This window comes from Musa acuminata, chromosome BXJ1-11, assembly GCF_036884655.1.
Source record: "Musa acuminata AAA Group cultivar baxijiao chromosome BXJ1-11, Cavendish_Baxijiao_AAA, whole genome shotgun sequence".
Lineage (NCBI taxonomy): Eukaryota > Viridiplantae > Streptophyta > Magnoliopsida > Zingiberales > Musaceae > Musa > Musa acuminata.
The window spans coordinates 23,842,200-23,860,416 of NC_088337.1; the positions used below are offsets into that span (position 1 = coordinate 23,842,200).

At 37.1% G+C, this 18,217-nt stretch overlaps 2 protein-coding genes and 1 non-coding gene across 3 annotated transcripts; all 3 read right to left on the reverse strand.

Annotated features, from left to right (window-relative positions):
• Window positions 1–946: 946 nt before the first annotated feature.
• On the reverse strand, window positions 947–7,193 carry LOC135597310 (choline-phosphate cytidylyltransferase 2-like). Its single transcript, XM_065090094.1, has 8 exons — window positions 6,833–7,193; window positions 4,845–4,958; window positions 3,384–3,479; window positions 2,765–2,807; window positions 2,508–2,663; window positions 2,326–2,394; window positions 1,572–1,682; window positions 947–1,398 (listed from the first exon to the last, which is right to left on the reverse strand). The coding sequence occupies exons 1-8, from the start codon at window positions 7,069–7,071 to the stop codon at window positions 1,303–1,305; spliced, it is 924 nt and encodes a 307-aa protein (XP_064946166.1). The 5' UTR covers window positions 7,072–7,193; the 3' UTR covers window positions 947–1,302.
• Window positions 7,194–7,957: 764 nt separating this feature from the next.
• On the reverse strand, window positions 7,958–12,750 carry LOC103971474 (4-coumarate--CoA ligase-like 3). Its single transcript, XM_065090095.1, has 6 exons — window positions 12,205–12,750; window positions 10,721–10,910; window positions 9,333–9,478; window positions 8,997–9,064; window positions 8,801–8,903; window positions 7,958–8,218 (listed from the first exon to the last, which is right to left on the reverse strand). Exons 1-6 carry the CDS (start codon window positions 12,595–12,597, stop codon window positions 8,102–8,104), a joined length of 1,017 nt encoding a protein of 338 aa, XP_064946167.1. The 5' UTR covers window positions 12,598–12,750; the 3' UTR covers window positions 7,958–8,101.
• Window positions 12,751–17,316: 4,566 nt separating this feature from the next.
• Window positions 17,317–17,398, reverse strand: TRNAS-GCU (transfer RNA serine (anticodon GCU)). The gene has a single exon. It is a non-coding gene; the product is annotated as a tRNA-Ser (tRNA).
• Between the last annotated feature and the right edge of the window lie 819 nt (window positions 17,399–18,217).

Sequence of the window (18,217 nt, forward strand, 5' to 3'; positions counted from 1 at the left end):
TGAAGTAGACCTGATGGTATATTAGGTTGTCTGGTAGGTTGAAGGTTCCAATCTACGGCGAAGCGGCCAATGTTGGCGAAGTTAGAGGTAGAAGTCGACGAGAGCTCTGCAGAGGAAACCGAGCGAGACTGGTTCCGCGTGCACCAGCTTACTCGAAGCTGTTACAATCGCAGGATAGGCAACACAAGAGTCTGATCACCGCAGGGCAGAATAAGGTAACATAAGATTGAACGATTTTGCAAAGATTTTTTTTTTTTTTTTTTTGAGGTGTTTCAGGTACCTAGTGGCTGGCGGTAAGATCACGAGGCGGTTTCCATACCTCATTCTTCTTAATGGGCCCGATAGCAGCCGGGCTTATTCTGGATTCGAAGGACGCTGGAGATCCGCAGGACGGTTACGGACTCTTACCGACTCCCACTGAGTGCATGAACTGCCCCCAAGAAAATTAAATCGCTACGAATCGTCGTAACTGCGACATCTTATTCTCACGGACGGTGAGCATACTCTAGTACTAACGATTAACATACACCATAGCAGTGCGACACGATGCCCGTTACCGCATGCTCTCAGGCGTCATCGAAGCCCTCAAGTTCACATCCGATTCGTTGGCTTCGGAAAGCTCTCGCCGTCGCAAAATACGTTTGAGTCCGGCTCGATGAAGTCGGCCGCCGACCTCCTGCTGTGCGTCAGCGTTCCCGCTGTTCGACGAAATGCCCGGCACGTACACGGCGTGCTGCAAGACGTGCAATCAATCAATCGGAACGTACCTAAAGGCAATTATCAAGCATTTTTGAACATCACAAAGCACGAGCAATCGAGATTAATTGTCAAGATAATCATCATCAGGTCAAATAGGAAAAAATTGTGTTCCGCTTGATTTTGCGACGAGATTTTTAAGCGCTACAGATGATAACACAAAATATTCCATCAGTGAATCCATTTGGCATGCTGGAAATGACTTCCATAATAATAGGACAATGTAAAATATTCCATCAGTGGATCCTAAGAGTACTTGAAGCAAATAGAAGGTTCAAAGTCCAGCACACATACGTACAATCTGCAAGCCAGTTTGGTAACGACACAACCTGAAACATGATTCATTCCCATGCCGTGGTGATCATCCAACTTCACTATATCCAACAGCAAAAAACCACAAAGTGGAAAAGCCATTCAGCTGTCTCCTGGCATACTTTTGATGTACTGGCAATCGACTCTAACCGCTTTAGCAGTGATAGTCTATGAATAGGAGGAAAAGCACAATACTAAGGAGCATGATAGTAGTACAGTTACTTATCCGATATGTCATGAAGCGACTGGTTCTTGCAGAAGGTTGGCATTCATCTCTTTGCTCGACTGCCTTTTGAGTCTCTCTTGAATTCGGTCTCTGATGGCCGTCTCCTGTTATTGTTACCCAACTAGACATTAATCTACTGGTCGGATGGAGGGAACACATAAAACTATTTTGCTAAATCCATAAGGTATTTGTCGACATGCGAATGCCAATTCCCATGAAGAATATGTTTTATAATCACATCCAGAAATTATTAGAAATTTCAGATCTGACAACTCACCATGATATGACATCCTTCCTCAAACTTCCCAAGAAATCCTGCGACCCAGCGGTCCGCATTTTCAACCCACTCATCTTGATGCAACCCAGCAGTTTTTGCTACTGTATGTAACTGCAGGGAGCAATATATCAATTAATACCATTACAAATTGAAAATCAACACTAAATAATCACATAAAAGAATATAGTTTTTTTCTTGCGTGATTGTGAAGTGTCTATCTTCAAAAATATTAGATAGATATTTCAATTTTGGTCTTTGAAAATTACATACTAAGGATAGAATATTACAAATTACTACATAAGGCTGGTGATTATAACTCTCATTATAAAACAGATTTATCAAAGGAAAAAAATGTCCTGATAAGAAAGAGAAGGCAGAGATTTCAGATGATGATGGCATGCATAAATCAGGCTTTTGTCTTCAACCGCCATATGTTTTTAAATCCAGATGGAATTCTTGAATAACAATTATGATTTATTTACTAGGATTCAACATGTGCTTCGATGAAATCGATCATAACATGCAACAGCAAGCTCTTGACGACAAATGTTGGTTGGATTAACTTATTTTCCTTGTCCTTTATGATTTATGTGCATTCAAAAAGAAGAATAAGAAAACAACATATTCCTCTGATATCACATCAAAGCAGATCATTGAATGGAAGGAGCAAGAACTTGGCAACCTGAGATCTAGAACTAAGGACCACAGAGAGCTATGATTTGGATCATACCAGATAACTAAACCTTCAGCATACCTTTTCCTGCTGTTCTTTCACTTTCTCACGCAATTTAGTTATGCCCATGTTCACTCTCAGTTGCTTCTCCTGGTAGCAATAAGGTAGAATGACAAGAAGGAATAAAGATGGCAGAGATTGGCAAAAATGACAAGAGATATATTCATTCAATTAAAGGCAACAATTCAAGAGCAATATCATGCCTTCACGTAGCTCACACCGAGGTCCTTCCTTGTATACCCTCTAGCTAAGTTACGCATAACATACTTGTTGTAATCTTTCAAAATACTCATTATGATGTCTGAGGTTGATATCCCATCTGTCCGTTTTGTTTCTTTAAATTTCCCAATGGACTTGACCTACAAGAAAATGTAATTCTGATTGTTTAATGAATGTGTGGGTCTTCAAATAACTGAAATCAAAATGGCATAAGATCATAAATTCCAACAAGAGAACTAACATATTCATATATGTCATTGCCAGATCCACTTGCATCTGCATATCTGCAAAAGACTATTTTGATAACGGAACTGTGGGGCACATGATATAACAACAAAGTCTACATCTAAACTAGTTTTTACCAATTGGACAGGTGGGACTTACGCTAACAATGGCCAATACCAAGGACTTGAAACTCCATAGAAATTGACCTTTTTGGATGATTAAGTTGAGAAACAGCACAAACAATAAACAATTAAAAGAATAGTAAGTCCAGTTTTGCCTAGGTACTATAGGTGAGAGTAAAAAATGCACCATTTCAGCAATTCGACAAATCCAACCTTTGCTTGATCAAAATATTTTGATAAATCAGATGAGTAAAGCTTATATTCTTCCAATGTATTTACAAAATTCAAGAATTGTTACATAGGAGCATAGGACCGCATTGACTAATCTAAAAATAACCAAGACACGTGAATTCATGGACAATTATAGAAAGTACCCATATAATGTATTATGAGCTGGCTATAGCCTATACTATCAAAAAACCAACAAGTATGTGGATCTATTAATAAAGAAATTATAAATTTGAAATATTTTTTTGATAACTCGCAGCTTCAGAAAGGAATTATATATCTTACGGAAGGGCGTCATGAGCAACGTAGTCAATCTTGTGTTTGTTGAGGAACTCCTTTGTGATAACCCATGGAGCATTAGGAATAACTTCATCTACCCACCTACAATTAAGTAAGTACAATATTTCAGCTGTAAATGTGATGAAAAACATAAATTACACAGCACTTTAGCTAAATTCATTTTGTCTGATTTTAGTAATTTACATGAGAGCTCATTCGCATCAAAGCTAAAGCATATGCCAACATGTAACTTGACATACCGACAGAACTCACGTACGACTAGTTATTACACTAAAGAGTTCACAAAATCAGCAGTCTGACTTATAATACAAGTCAAATGACATACCATGACAAATGAAGCAAACAAGAGTAGACACAAAACAAGAACATGATAAAGGAAAGAAAGCAAATCATGCAATTAATCACTAATTAAAAGTAATTGTTAATTCACCAGCATGATCAGAATTTTTTTCAAATAAAGGCAAAAGCTTGGTGATGACGCTGATCTTGACGCTGCTCTAAGATCACTAACACTACCTTTAACTAAGATATTGTAACTGGAAAGGATTTAATAGCTGATCATCAGATCATCAATTTTGATTTATGGAGGATGCTTTGTACAGAGCTCAATAGCAGCGAAAGATTCATGCAGCCACAACCCAAAACAATTGGGATATTACGGTATGTTGTTGTTGCTATTGTATCATTATAGTATCAAATTAATAATAAGAAAGTGACGTAATTTGTTCCTGATATGCAAAAAAACACAGGCTCATGAGGTATACATGACCAATAATCAACAAAAGTAACAGCAAAATCTGGAAATAACTTTTTGTTTAGGTCGACAAGTACTGTGGTAACTATTTTCTGTAATATGTATTAAACTGAGTAGGAAAAAGGCAACTCCAAATAAAATAACTTGTTACACAATATAATATTTGATTTAATAAGCATCCAATTTCTTACGAGCATCATAGCATAATAGCATTAGACTAAAGAGCCATTTTGATATTCAACAATAATGAAAAATTCCAAATTTAAATCAACTATCTGTTAAATCTGTTTCTTTATAGTCTGTTGTCTCTCCCATGTAGGTTAGTCAGAGAGCAATGGTTACAAAGCTTCAGTTTGTTATTTCTTTATTAAGAGAATAATTTTCTGTCCTAGTAATGTCAGAAGGATGTGGCTAATTTTACCTAAGAAGCATTTCTTATATGACTTCTGACTCATAATTGTGTTTAATGGGGGAGATAAGAAACAACATCAAAGATTACATTGAATAACGAAAAGTACCTTTTTTTTGCTTTCTTATGAAATAGAATTTACATGGTTGTCTACAAATATCAAAAAAACCATTATTTGTTTGACTAGATTTACATCACCGAAAGATAAAAAAAGCAGCAGAAGTAATTCACCAGTAAACCAAAAGTTTCCCACTACAAGTAAAAAGGATTTCAGAGTACAAACCTACAGTGACGGAGAGATTCATAACGCTCAGATTCATTCATGACTGTTTTCCCCTTATATCTATGAGTAATTTCATCATTGCAGACACCCACAAGTAAATAAGTGTTTGGGAATCTGAAAAAAAGAACATGTCAATTTAAGCAAGATAGTTCATTAGAAACCATGTCTCAGCATAATTACAATTCATAAGCAATAAGATTTTGAAAGAATAACAGAATCTTAGATGGAGAGAAAAGACAAATTCTATGGCTTTATCTCTCTGTTTGACTTTCCATTCATTTTCTTGACCAAAATGAACTCGCTATACACTTTGTTCAGGGAGAAAAAATTACAGCTTAAGAACTTTTCTGCTATCAAAGCTTAAGAAGGTGGTAATCTAGGAAACTGGAAAAACTTTTGAGCACAAGAATAATATTTAGAGCCTGATTAAATGATACAAAAATGCTCAAGTTAGAATATTATAGATAAAGTCAAATCAACCAATGCAGCATAATATTTCAGTAATCTGTACAAAAAGAGGGAGCATTATTTCTTTAGCATAAAAGCTTATCAATACTTGCAGCCGAAAATTATAACTAACAATATAATACCTTATACTGGCTAGATGTTACATAAGAACTCCATAAGTCCAGAGATCAACAAAAATAAGAAGATGATCATTTTTCCATCTGTGGAAACCATCCAAGTACTATTTTGTTGCCCCTACACTTATACCAGGAAAGTGCACAGTGTAAAAGCATTTATTATTTGTTAAAAAATTATGGAAGTGGAGCTCATCCTCAAATTTACCAAAATAATGAATAATCGAAGTTCTGATTGTTGAAAAGGTTTATTAAAGATATTACTGAACTACAGACAGAACTTCACAGTAATCAAAGGCCTTATACTTGGCTTTTCAGCTAATACAATTACCTAAAATACAGATTCTAATCAACGTTTAAAATAAAGGAAAGAAAATTTAAACCAACTCCTCCAGGATATATATTTTCACATAGGGTTGTATAAAGATAAGACATAATTCAATCCATTCTAAAGCCAATCAGATCCAAGACAAATATGGATAAACATTTTGAACCAACATTCTGATTGGAGATCAATTAATATTCCGAAAAGAGGTGCATCGACGTCAACCCAAGCCATTGCTGATCTAATCAGATTCAACAAATGAACAACACCTGTTAATATCTCAATTCAGAACTTGATCAAGTATAAGCAATTTCTCAATGTTAGTTTACAATCAGGTTTTCAGATTGATTTTTTGGGTAGGAGTTCAAGGTGTCGATTGGACAAGTTTTTAGCAAATTCACTGGATTATTTGGTTGAATCAGATCTGATTCACATCATGTACTGGCTGATCATAATCCAACCCTTTTACGGCCCTATAATCATCATAGGTTCCAGAGAAAAACTAAGTTCACTCACAATATCATATTCTGCAGCAAAAAGAAAAAGCTTTGCTCTTAACTGCAAGAAATGTCCAATCTACAAACAAAATCTCTGCCACCATTACTTTAAACACAAGCAATTAACAAATTAGGATTGCAAATCTCTTCGCATGGTATCTTGTTCCAAATCACACAAGTGGACTTTACTGACTTTTGACTCGGGGTTAGGAAACAGGATCCCCATGTCAAAGCACTAAATCAAATCATTCAGCGGCACCGAAGGAAGGAACACGTGCCCAAGCGTGTGATGCATTCACAAGAATTAATCACAAAGACGCTCTTTATTTAAACTGAATCTTAATTTATGACAGAAATCAAACTAAAGAAGAACATGGCTCTATGATTCCATCATGCTCGTGATGCCTTACGACGCATATATGATCTAGTTTCGATTCCAATGCCATTAAGGTTTTGCACCACAATCTAATTCTTTTAACCAGAACTTCGAAATTCTTGACCAACAATCATCAAGATTCCAGAAAATGTATACATGTAAGGAATATATGTGTAATAAAACCAAATGAAACGGGAAAGAGGACGCACAATTTCTTGGCTTGTTCAAGAGCTCGAGCATGCCCAAAGTGGAAAAGATCGTAGATCCCGTCGGCGTAGACGCGGACCGGCCTATCCAACGGGGGTTCCTTCTCGGGCTCCGGCGGATCGCGTGGGGACACAGTCGACGCCGAGGATTCCTCGGCCGACTTGGTGGGCGGCACGCGACCGTCGCCGGAGCCGCCTTCCTTGGGCACACCGCCTTGCCGCCTACGAGGTAACCGCGCCATCGGAGACGTTCACGAGCCCACCTGTCCTAGCCGGACGATTCCCGTCACGAGAACCACGGTACGGAGAGAAGCAAGCTGGAGGAGGCGGAGATCGAGGAAAGAGTGCCGATGGCATGCCTCTCTGCAAATAAATCAATCAACGATCGAAGATATGTCTTTTTCCTATTGAATTTACCGAAATAACCTCTAAATTTTATGAGGCAATTATTAGTCCCTTCATTTGATGAATCATCATGCAACGATTCAATTCTCACCTCTAAAAATTTTACTTTGTATGATCCAAGATTTATAATTTCGGTTACGTGTATCAACCAATATGGTATCTATCGAGATATATAAAATTCAAAAATAATTTTAAAATTATCTAAAAATAAATAAAATTAGATTAAAATTTTTAAGTTAGAAATAAATATAATTTTAATATAATTTTAATAAAAATAATCTAAATTAGAAAAGAATAATAATATATCTTTTTTCGACTTTGATTAATTTTGTGGTATAAGGATTCCTTATCGGATCAATATATTTCGCTCATTATAAGTCAGTAATATCAATTCTGGTATGATCCTTTTTTTTTTTTTTTCTTTTAAGAGAAATCTTATTGTCGTATGCTAAGAAACACATGATTGAGTGTTTAGTGATTTGACGATACTTTTGTCATTCGATTTTATTGCCTCTCTTAGTTTAGTAATAGCAAGATGCCATACGTCAGCCCTTCCAACTTCTCCCAACCGACTCGATCCGGTGATACACGCGTGCTGGACACGTGATGACCATGTAAGATCCACGAATCGAACGTCTCTGAAATAATTCCTCTTTGGCGAGCCAACACAACGAATGCGAAGCTGTCGAAAGATTATTCTGGAAACATGAGACCACAGCCTCAGCATCTGCTTGGAAATCATGTAGAATTATATTATTTATTCTCTGCAAAAATAATTTTGATAAAGATGCATAAATTTGAGAAAGGAAACTGTGGATATTAAACGATATGAACCAATAAAGTTAACTTTTCTGTCCTGCAGTCGAATTACATCCTTGAAGCAGCTAAAGTGTCTCGCAGTTTCCTTCTTAATGTCTTCCCTGCTGGTGATCGGGGAATCGAGTTGACGAAGACCACCTCTCTAACCTTCTTAAAGGGAGTCACCTAGAACAAACATCAACAGAAGACGATGTAAAAGAATATTGAGATCTGGATTCAAAGAGTCAAAATATTACTTGAACTTAGGTCATGGTCCCAAAGATACATCTCAATTTAAGATACAGGAGATAGTTTCGTAAGCATCTGTTATTATTAAGTTCCAGAGCCTCGATCAGGATCAGATGAACCAGAAGTCAACCTTGAAAGAACTGGCAGAAGACTGCTTACATGTGCATTCTAAGGGTCAAACGATTGTGTTAATTTGGATGTGCTATTGAAGGTTTTCCTTTATTTATATGCTTGAGACTAAATAGATCAACTAAAGACAAGATTCTATTCATTATGGCTGTAGGGAGGCACCATGTCGGGTGTCATTGACAGACCATCAACGTACGCTAATCTGTTTACGCTAACCCACAATTGTCACGTGCTTTTCTGGAGGATTAATCAGGCTTCAGGCATCAGTGATCTCTAGATAAATATGGCATTAAGGACAGAAGATTTATTTTACCCTTTGATCTCTAAAAGTTTTTTAAAAGATTTATGGTTTTCAAGTGAAAAAGGAACTGATGCAATTAATGTGGATACCTGCTTTGCCACAAACTCGATAACATCAGTGGATGAACGCTTGCTTCCTGACCTCGTAACTACAAATGCCACTGGTATCTCCCCAGCTTCTTCGTTCTTAGCCCTCCAGAAGTCATAGGATAATATTAGGATAAAAGCAGCGAAAGATGCACGCATTAAGAATCTCTGGGTTCTTTGTTGAACTTGTAAAGCTTACGCTGTCACTGCAACATCCACGATGTCAGGATGTGCAATCAACAAGGCTTCCAAATCAGCTGGTGCTATCTGCAAGAGAGATGTCATACAAGAAATTTACAGAGATACTGCAGAAAGTTGCAACAAGCAAACATGATCATGTAATAAGGCTCAAGCAGACTTGTATATGGCTTCTTTTCTTTTAACATTTCGGTTTGATATTTTAATTATTAATGAATACTTCTTGAAATCTCCCAAATGTTCCTCTTTTCTCATAGTAAAATAAGGCATATACTGAAGAACAGCACATTACTTATCAGCCCTCTTTTTGCATCATGAGTATGAGAATTGGATATACCTGAAATCCTTTGTATTTGATGGTCTCTTTCAGACGGTCCAATATATACAAGTATCCATCTCCATCAAAGTATGCAATATCCCTTGTTTTTAACCAACCATCCTCGATGATTGCTGATGAAGTTGCATTATCATCATTTAAGTAGCCTGTTAAGTTTTGATATCAATGGTTATACAATTGGAAGTTGATATTTGGAACTGATGGCAAAGAAAATAAAGGGGGCTTATTCTAGCAATCGTCACTACAACTATACATGTTTCCGCTGCAACACTTAAGCAACATACAATCACCTATATAAAGATATATATACGACACAAGTTTGGTAGACAGAAAAACGAAAAAATACTTGAGCCACTTTGATCTGCATTGGTTCGCCTTAATGAAAGTGCACAATGTGTTTCAGAAAGTAATAGGGCTAATTCTTACACACGAATGAGAAGCCAAACATCAGAAATATCAATCTGACCTATCTTCCATGTAGTTTCTTCACGATATTAACTATAGTGAAGATAATTGCACTTATTCAGCATCATATTGTCAAACTAAAAAGGCTGTTTTATAGCCAGGTATACAATCAGTGGTGTACAGAATCACTACAGGCCATGCCAGGAAATAATATACACTATACAGAATTACCTAAATGGTCAGCATCTTTAATCTGCATGATATCCAATAAATTCTCTAGATTGCAACTCAACACTAACTCAAGCATACCTCCACATAATTGTGATGATCATAAATTGGTAAGTTAGTATATTTATGTGAAAATGTTAGTTTCATATGGCAGTTGCCCATCCTTTGCCATGGCAAGAATTCTCAGGGCACGGACCTAAACATACTTGGTGAATGTCCGTAATTTAGTTTCCATTTCTGCTTGGCCCTTGTGGCAGAGGCGTAAGTTTGTAATCCACGGGCTCTCATCCTGAATAGCAGTAAAAATATGCTTCTTCATATGCATAATATTGTATATAGTCTGCCATCTTATACAGTTGCATTCTTCATAATTTCAAATCAACCTGGATCAAGTGATTTTCCATTCATGAACCTGAACCAAGTCAAACTCATTCGAGATTAATTATAACCATTTAATCTTCTGAAGAGAAGCAACTACAGTCTTGTCTGCATTTATAAGATCTATCTTTTCCATTGCCAATTAAATCAATGCAATATTTTAGAAGATCAGGATGAAGATGAAATACACAGGCCTTGGTATGGGATCTAGAAATTAACAAAACAATCAACGAAATAGATGCAAATCAAATGGCCTTAAAGAGCAGGATAACAAAACGCTTCCACAGTAAGATTAGATGCAGCCAAACAAATTTTTCCAAAACATGCCCAAATAAAAGCTTAGAAGCTTAGGCTGCTGTAACTATTTTTAAGTTTACCTTTCATAATGGCTGATCCATGAAGCAACAGCTCTCCACTTGTACCAGGAGGCAAACAAGACCCTGTCTCTAAATCAATAATTTTAGCTTGCATGTTTGGAGCTAGCAATCCCACAGAAATATGCCTTTTACAATTTGTTGTATTGAAACCACGAGTTCCTACTGCAGCAGATTCTGTCGAGCCATACCCCTGCAATAAAATTATATAAAACAATAATACCCATTAAATGAAAGTCAACAAATATGTAAACGCCTTAAAGTTTTAAGTTATGGTGGCAGCCTAGAAGCTGGCTACATGCAGTCACAACCATGCCAGTTGGCACAAATTTAGCACAAAATCTATGCCAACCTGGCACAAGCATTATGCCAGCATAATGCTCTTATTGGTACGACCCAAGCATGAGGATAAGTCAAGTGCTAATGTCATGATGCGCTACTTCTGAATACCAGAAAACATACCAAATCAGAAGTCCAATATACATTATGAATTTATTAAAATCACCACTCACGTATCAAAAATAAGAAGGCTCAGCGGATGCTATGTAAGAAACAGAGATCTACTTTGCCCATCATTTTCCCAAAGGCAGGGATATTTAGAAAAAGATAATAATACATCCACTTCCACATTTTATACTTGTTTCATAATGTCAATTACAAATATAATTCTCACACCAAGCATGGATCTGTATACAAATATCCAATTCAAATTTGGATGTTAGATTCAATTAAACTAGAATTTAAAATATTAGATTCAGATATTCACATGGATGGTAAACAATAAAGTGGCCATTTGGTCTTCATAAATTTATGTGTTTATGGTTTCATCTCTCTTTGAATAGATACTCATTAAAGATGTTAAGTTCTAGTCATTTAGGATATAGATAAGCATCTTTCAAACTTTTTTCCTTTGGTGCATGATGGACTCCAGATTATACGCACACCATTCACCCTATATGAGTATGCAACTCACCTGTGTCGAAGCCATTCACATCCTGAGTTAGTAATTTACAGGAAGTTGCTACAAGCACATAGATTTCCATAGTAGAATGAATCTACAGTAAAAATATAAACTAATGATTCTGGAGATTATGCTTCATGCAACCTACAGGAATGGAAAGACTTGAGAGGAATTTTCATATTGAAGAAAAAGGACACAAACGGATGTCCATATTGAAGAAGAGTAACACTACCACAACATGCCTTTTTATGCATCAATACAAGTTGCATTTGCATCAATTTTGCATAAAATAGAACAAAGAATTATCTACGAGATGCAACATTAAATGCAAAGAGATGTGACCACATGGGTGCTCAAAACCCAAGACGCAGAGCAAGTAAACAAATTAACTTTGATCTATGATTCATAAAACCAAAGCTCCAAATCTCGTACTTGTCTTAATCAAATATCAAAAACTTGAGGGTGCCATGTAAAATCTAACGATAGGAAGAGCGATCATCAAAGATGATTAAATAACTAGTCTCACCTGAATGAAATCAACATGAGGAAATGCCTTCAAGAAGTCATGAATAGTTTTTGGGGCAATCGGAGCCGCTCCACATGAAACCTGCACGAGGGACTGTAATCGGCAGCCCGTGGCACCCTTGGCCCTTATCAGGGCGGTCATTATCGGTGGGACAGTAGGAAAATGAGTGACCTTAAACGCATCGATAGCTCGAACTGCCTCCTCCACATCGAACTTTCTCATCACCACAATGGTGGATCCCAACGACAGGAGCCCCATGGAGAAGAGGGAAAGACCATACACATGGAACATGGGGATGGCTGTGAGGTAAACATTCCTCCAGCTCTCACTACTATACAGTGAAGCTTCGAGTCGAACAAAAAGCTCCACCGTAGCAATAAGGTTCCTGTGCATAAGAACAACCCCTTTGCTGGCCCCAGTGGTGCCGGAGGAGAAGAGTATCGCGGCGGTGTTGGTCTGACGGATGATAGGCCTCGGGGCGTCATTGGGATCACTCGAAATGAGATTGTTGAAGAGGACGAACTTGTGGGCGTCTAACTTCTTTCACATGTGGCAGGCTTCCTTTACCCTGTATGGCGCACAAAAGCAGCCAACGAGGTGATGGTGGTAACCACCACATTCCTATGCCCATGATTAGGGACATATAGGAGCACTAGTGGCATGCATATAACGCCATCCACCAATCAAATCAACATAGATGCTGCCAGAGATATATCCCAACTGCAAGTATGGCAAAACAATGAGCATTTACATATCCAAGCCCACATATTTTTGACACACCAGTATATTTATACTTACAAGCATCCCAAAGACAATGAAGAACTCTTTCAGAGAGAGATGTCTGCCTCGTATCTGAGTTGGAGAAGTCTCTGCAATATACATTCGAGCAGCATGCATAGCCTGATGAAAATAAAACTGCATTTAGAACAAACTTCTATCTTCAAAATATAAAAGATGTAAATTTAAATGTTAGGCATTATAAATAGTATGACTGCAAGTGCCCATTCAATTCTGTTCAACTTAAAACAAGCAAATAGCAACAGTTCTCTAAAATGATATTTTTATATCAAGGAAATGCAGGATGCAAGCAAAGAATGTTGACTTAATAAATAGAGTATCACACATACAAGATAATGGTATAAATCTAACATGCCCAGCATCAAGTTAAACTCATCAGATATCACATATTAATTAAACTATCTAAACTATTAGACAGTTACGTGCTGTGTTAGTGTGTTGTAACTATGTTAAAATTTGCTCATTTTATCCAGAAGTGGTGCTATGTTGTATGAATCTCTTCAATAATGCCACAATCTGCCCGTTCCATTTGAAAAAGCACAGAAACAATGGCCATGAACTTCATTTATCTGTGTTCCTGTGGATGTAATTTTTGGCATGAAATTACTTCACAAGTAATTTCATCCATAATGAAATTACATACTGGCCTGAGCCCAAACCAGTGTGCTGTCTGCTTGATTATGAGCAAAATTACTTGGTATAAAATTTCAACCAAACAGTTGAAATTGCACAAATTTGACCAGATTCAGCAAAAACCAACCTACTCAAATGGTTTCGGTTAAGAACCACATGATTCAGCCCAACATCTTATATTAGACAAACCGAGTTCAGAATCACTCGTCCGACTTCTGTAGACTTCAACATCTGATTGAGAAATGAGGAAGCAGAGTCACACATATGGTGAAATCAAAAGTTTGTACAAGAGAAACCAATCTTACATGCCATATGCGCCGACATATCAATGCAGAAAATAGAATGATGACATACTTCTTTGTTCTTATATTGTTGTACATTCTCAAAATAACAACTAAGATTGCATTGCAAACATCACCAGCACAATCAAGGGACAAAGATCCAATTGGAAAAGAAATGAGTCACAGGACAGGAGTCACTGCCACGAGAATATCAAGTACTTAGAACCAAGGTATACAATATCATACTGTACCAGTATTTCGAGGTTGGCTCGGTATGGTACGGTATCATGTACCGAGTGGTATACCAGGGCGTACCGAGTGGTACACTTAATTTAAAATATTTCTTTCTCTCTACTGTAGTACTGTAGCACTACTACAGTATAGCAAGGTATCATCAACCATCCAGTATTCCATGAATAGATCAATCAGTGAATTCATTCTCCAATGAGCACTTGTACTATATCCTTAGTGTCCCCATATAAGCAGCTATGAGACTAGCCGCCTCCATCATATGGACAGGGTATATAATACACTTTTCTGTCTTGTTATCTCGATGTCCCTCTCGAGTAACCTATGACTAGGATTATTTAGGATTTGTGTTTAAAGGTGAATCAGTCTCATTATTGTGATCTCATCACGATCTGATTCTCATTGCACAGATCCATAGACATCACAATATATTTATGCAACAAGCAATATAAAGTGAGAAATAATAATAATAATAATAATAATAATAATAATAATAATAAAGATTGTGTGTCATGTTACACGTGTCATCACTCACGTGATTGGCTTGTAGGGCACTCATGACTAGCACAGGGGACCTCTATAAATAGGAGAGAACCAAATACCCATGGGTCGTAAGCTTCTTGGTTGCCACCTCCTACTAGTCATAGGTGCCCAACAAGCCAATCACATGAGTGATGATATGTGTGATTTGACACGGAACTTTTTTGCTTATTATATTTTGATATTTTATCACTTTATATATATATATATATATATATATATATATAGTGATGTCCTAGGATCTATGTAATGGGAATCAGATTGTGATGAGATAATGAGAATCAGATCGCAACGAGATCATTATAATGAGACCGATTCACCTTTAAATACAGATCCTAAATAATCTCGGCCATAGGTTACTCGAGAGGGACATCGAGATAACTAGACAAACTGGTGTGTTGTATACCTATCCATATGATGGATACAACTAGTATCATAGTTGCCCGTGTAGGGACACTAGGGATATAATACAAGTGCTCATTGGGGAATGAGTTCACTGATTGATCTGCTTACGGAATGCTGGATGGTTGATAATGCCTTATTGTTAGATAGCGATTCCGTAGTCTCAATGGTGTATCTGGTCCTTAGACTTGAGACATAAAGGATGCCCTGTATGAGTGCTCCACTCTTTGATATCAGACTTATAGGTTTGGATGTCCCAAATCTTGCACAACCGGTCTTCAAGAGTGGTAGTCAACCTCCATGTCATGAGAGGAATGTCCCATATGTTCTTGTTCAAACAAATCCTTGGCTAGGGTTATTCGGATTGAGAGAGAAAGAGTTCTTTGGGAGAATCCGATTAGAGCAAAACTCGAATAGAAACCATATGGGTCTGACAGCACCATGCCCAGTATACGGTTTCTGGGATATTAGATAGATGAGGGACTATAGGTACATGGTAACTTAGGATAGACAGGTCCAAGATTGGATTCTCTTGTATCGTCTGGGGACTATGACGTAGTGGCCTAGTACGTCCGCATTCGATGAGTCGAGTGAATTATTATGAAGATAATAATTCACTGAGCTAGAAGGAGTTCTGACAGGTATAACTCACGACCAGCTCAATATTGATCCTAGAGTGTCACACATATATGGTAGACATTGTGATGAGTAGAGGTTCGGATATGAGATATCCGTCGGAGCCCCTATCTTATTGGATATCCAATAAGCCCCTAAATTATTGGATCCTATGGATAGAGATCCACTAATCTAAGAGGCTTGGATAGTTGGATGAAAATCCAATACCCAATAGGGGAGGATATATTAGGATTAAGTTGATAGGGGACCTCTATAAATATGAGAGAACTAGTGGTTAATAAGCTAGAGCTTTTTGGTTGCCTCTCCTATTCTCCTCCCCTTATCTACCTCAGAGTAGGCCGGAGTTTTGAGGAGCATCGTCGTAGCCCTACCATATAGATCACTACTATAGAGGATGGCGCTTGACCTCCTTCACCCTCTCCTAGAGATCTGTAGGAATTTAGGGATATATGATCTCCCTAGGTAACAAAATCTATCTCATACGCAGTTTTACTTTTCACGATTATTGCACACCAATCTTCGAACGACGACGAACATATCTTTGAGAATTGAGAATTTTATTTTTTATTTTTCTGTTGTACATGTGATGTCGCCCCCAAGATTTCCCAACACCTCCTACTCTCCTCTCCCCTTCTCCTTCTCAAATAGCAGGTGTGGAGATTTAGGCAGCAATTTTGGGAGCGTCGTCGCAGCCCTATTATGTAGATTATCGTTAGAGAGGAGGGTGTTTGACCTCCTTCATCCTCTCCTACATATTCATAGGGATTTAGGAATATACGATTTCTCTAAGTAAAACATATCTATCTCACATATGGATTTAAGTTTTGCGGGTTTTTACGCATCAATCTTCGCAAGACGATGAACACCTTTTTGAAAAATTTGGGGTTTTTGTTTTATGTTCTTCCGCATGTGATGTCTCCCATAGATTTCTCTATTTTGTTGCTCATAAATTATTATATGTAATTATGATTGATATATGATAAATTAATAAAAAATTATTTAAAATAATAAGAATATGTAATAGAAGATATATATGACAATTACTACTAATACTGCAAGAGGTGATAGAAGGATTATAAAATTTAAAACTATATATAAAAATTTAATATCATAAAATTAACTATGGATATTATTTTATACACTTTTTAACATTTACAAATGAAATTTGTGTAATAACCTACTTAAGATATTGTGGTGTGTTATTGTTGTTGCATTTATAATTTTAATAAAATAATTTAATTATTATTTTATTTTCTTAAAAATGTATTCTTTCCTTTATGTTGGGTTTATACCATATGATATCATGGCATTTTTGTTTGACAATAAGAGCGTATCAGGAAAAAATAAATATTTAAAATAATAAATAATAATTTGGTTGTTCTAAATTATTATTTTATATCTTCGAAATTATTTTCTTTATGTTGGATTTGTTGGCCAATCGACTGATATCGGATTAATTACTTGACATTTTTGTTTGATATATAAGAAAAAAAAATTAAACGTCACATGAGAGATTCGGATTAATTACTTGGCATTTTTGTTTGATACGTAAGAAAACAAAAAAGATATTAAACGTCGCCTGAGAGATTCGAACTCTCGCGGGGAAACCCCATGTACTTAGCAGGCACACGCCTTAACCACTCGGCCAAAGCGACGTTGACATATTGACTTATTTAGTAAATTTATAAATTATTAATCTCTTAATCCCGTACAAACTATTTCTCATGGTTACTCTCTCCCGCTTCTCTTTTACCCCTTGGGAGCGCTTTCTTCACCATCGGCGTCATGTATCGGCCGCCGCCGCCGTATAACCGCTCTAGCGGCAGGGGCGTCAGAATTTAAACTTCGCCTTTCCCGGCAGTCTTCAAGGCCATGTAAACCCTCCAAACCTCCCACCAAACCCCTTCCTGAACCCTTGCTTCCTCCAACCTCCCATTTTGCCCTACCTCCAGAACCCATTCTTTCCTCAGCCGAATCCTTCCCCCAACCCCCAAGCCCTTCTTGACAGGGTCAATGCCGCCGCCACTAAGGCTCGCCGGGACGAAAAGCTCATAGTGAGAAGACAAGTTCACAGTAAATTTTGCATAATCTGTGCCCTTCCTTCTATAGACGAAAAGCTGACAGTGAGAAGACTGCGGTAGAAGACAAGTTCACAGTGAGAACTCTAGAACTTATTGATTCAGAATTTAGATTTCAGATAACAAGTAAATATAGAGATGAAAGGATGACACTATTGAAATAAGGAAAAAGGATAAATAACGTATCCTTTCAGCCCCATTACCCATGAAAAATAGAGATACCTATGAAGCATGAGTGTTCCAAAATTATTTCTATATCCATCTTGGACGAAGACACTAGTAAAATACTTGACATACCAATACATGATCAAAGACCTAAAAGCATATTAGTAAACTAAGACATGTATGTATATTAACTAATATATAAGATCCTTATTTGCTAATGTTGCTGCTCAG

Excerpts from the sequence above, each read along its gene's own strand:
- LOC135597310 (XM_065090094.1), bottom strand. The coding sequence starts at position 7,071 with ATGGCGCGGTTACCTCGTAGGCGGCAAGGCGGTGTGCCCAAGGAAGGC. Across the intron at positions 4,959-6,832 it reads CTTGAACAAGCCAAGAAATT|ATTCCCAAACACTTATTTAC; the intron begins GTGCGTCCTCTT and ends TCTTTTTTTCAG. Across the intron at positions 2,808-3,383 it reads GTTGCTCATGACGCCCTTCC|ATATGCAGATGCAAGTGGAT; the intron begins GTAAGATATATA and ends AGTCTTTTGCAG.
- LOC103971474 (XM_065090095.1), bottom strand. The coding sequence starts at position 12,597 with ATGCACAGGAACCTTATTGCTACGGTGGAGCTTTTTGTTCGACTCGAA. Across the intron at positions 10,911-12,204 it reads CTCATGTTGATTTCATTCAG|GGGTATGGCTCGACAGAATC; the intron begins GTGAGACTAGTT and ends ATTTTATTGCAG. Across the intron at positions 8,904-8,996 it reads GTGGATGTTGCAGTGACAGC|GGCTAAGAACGAAGAAGCTG; the intron begins GTAAGCTTTACA and ends TGACTTCTGGAG.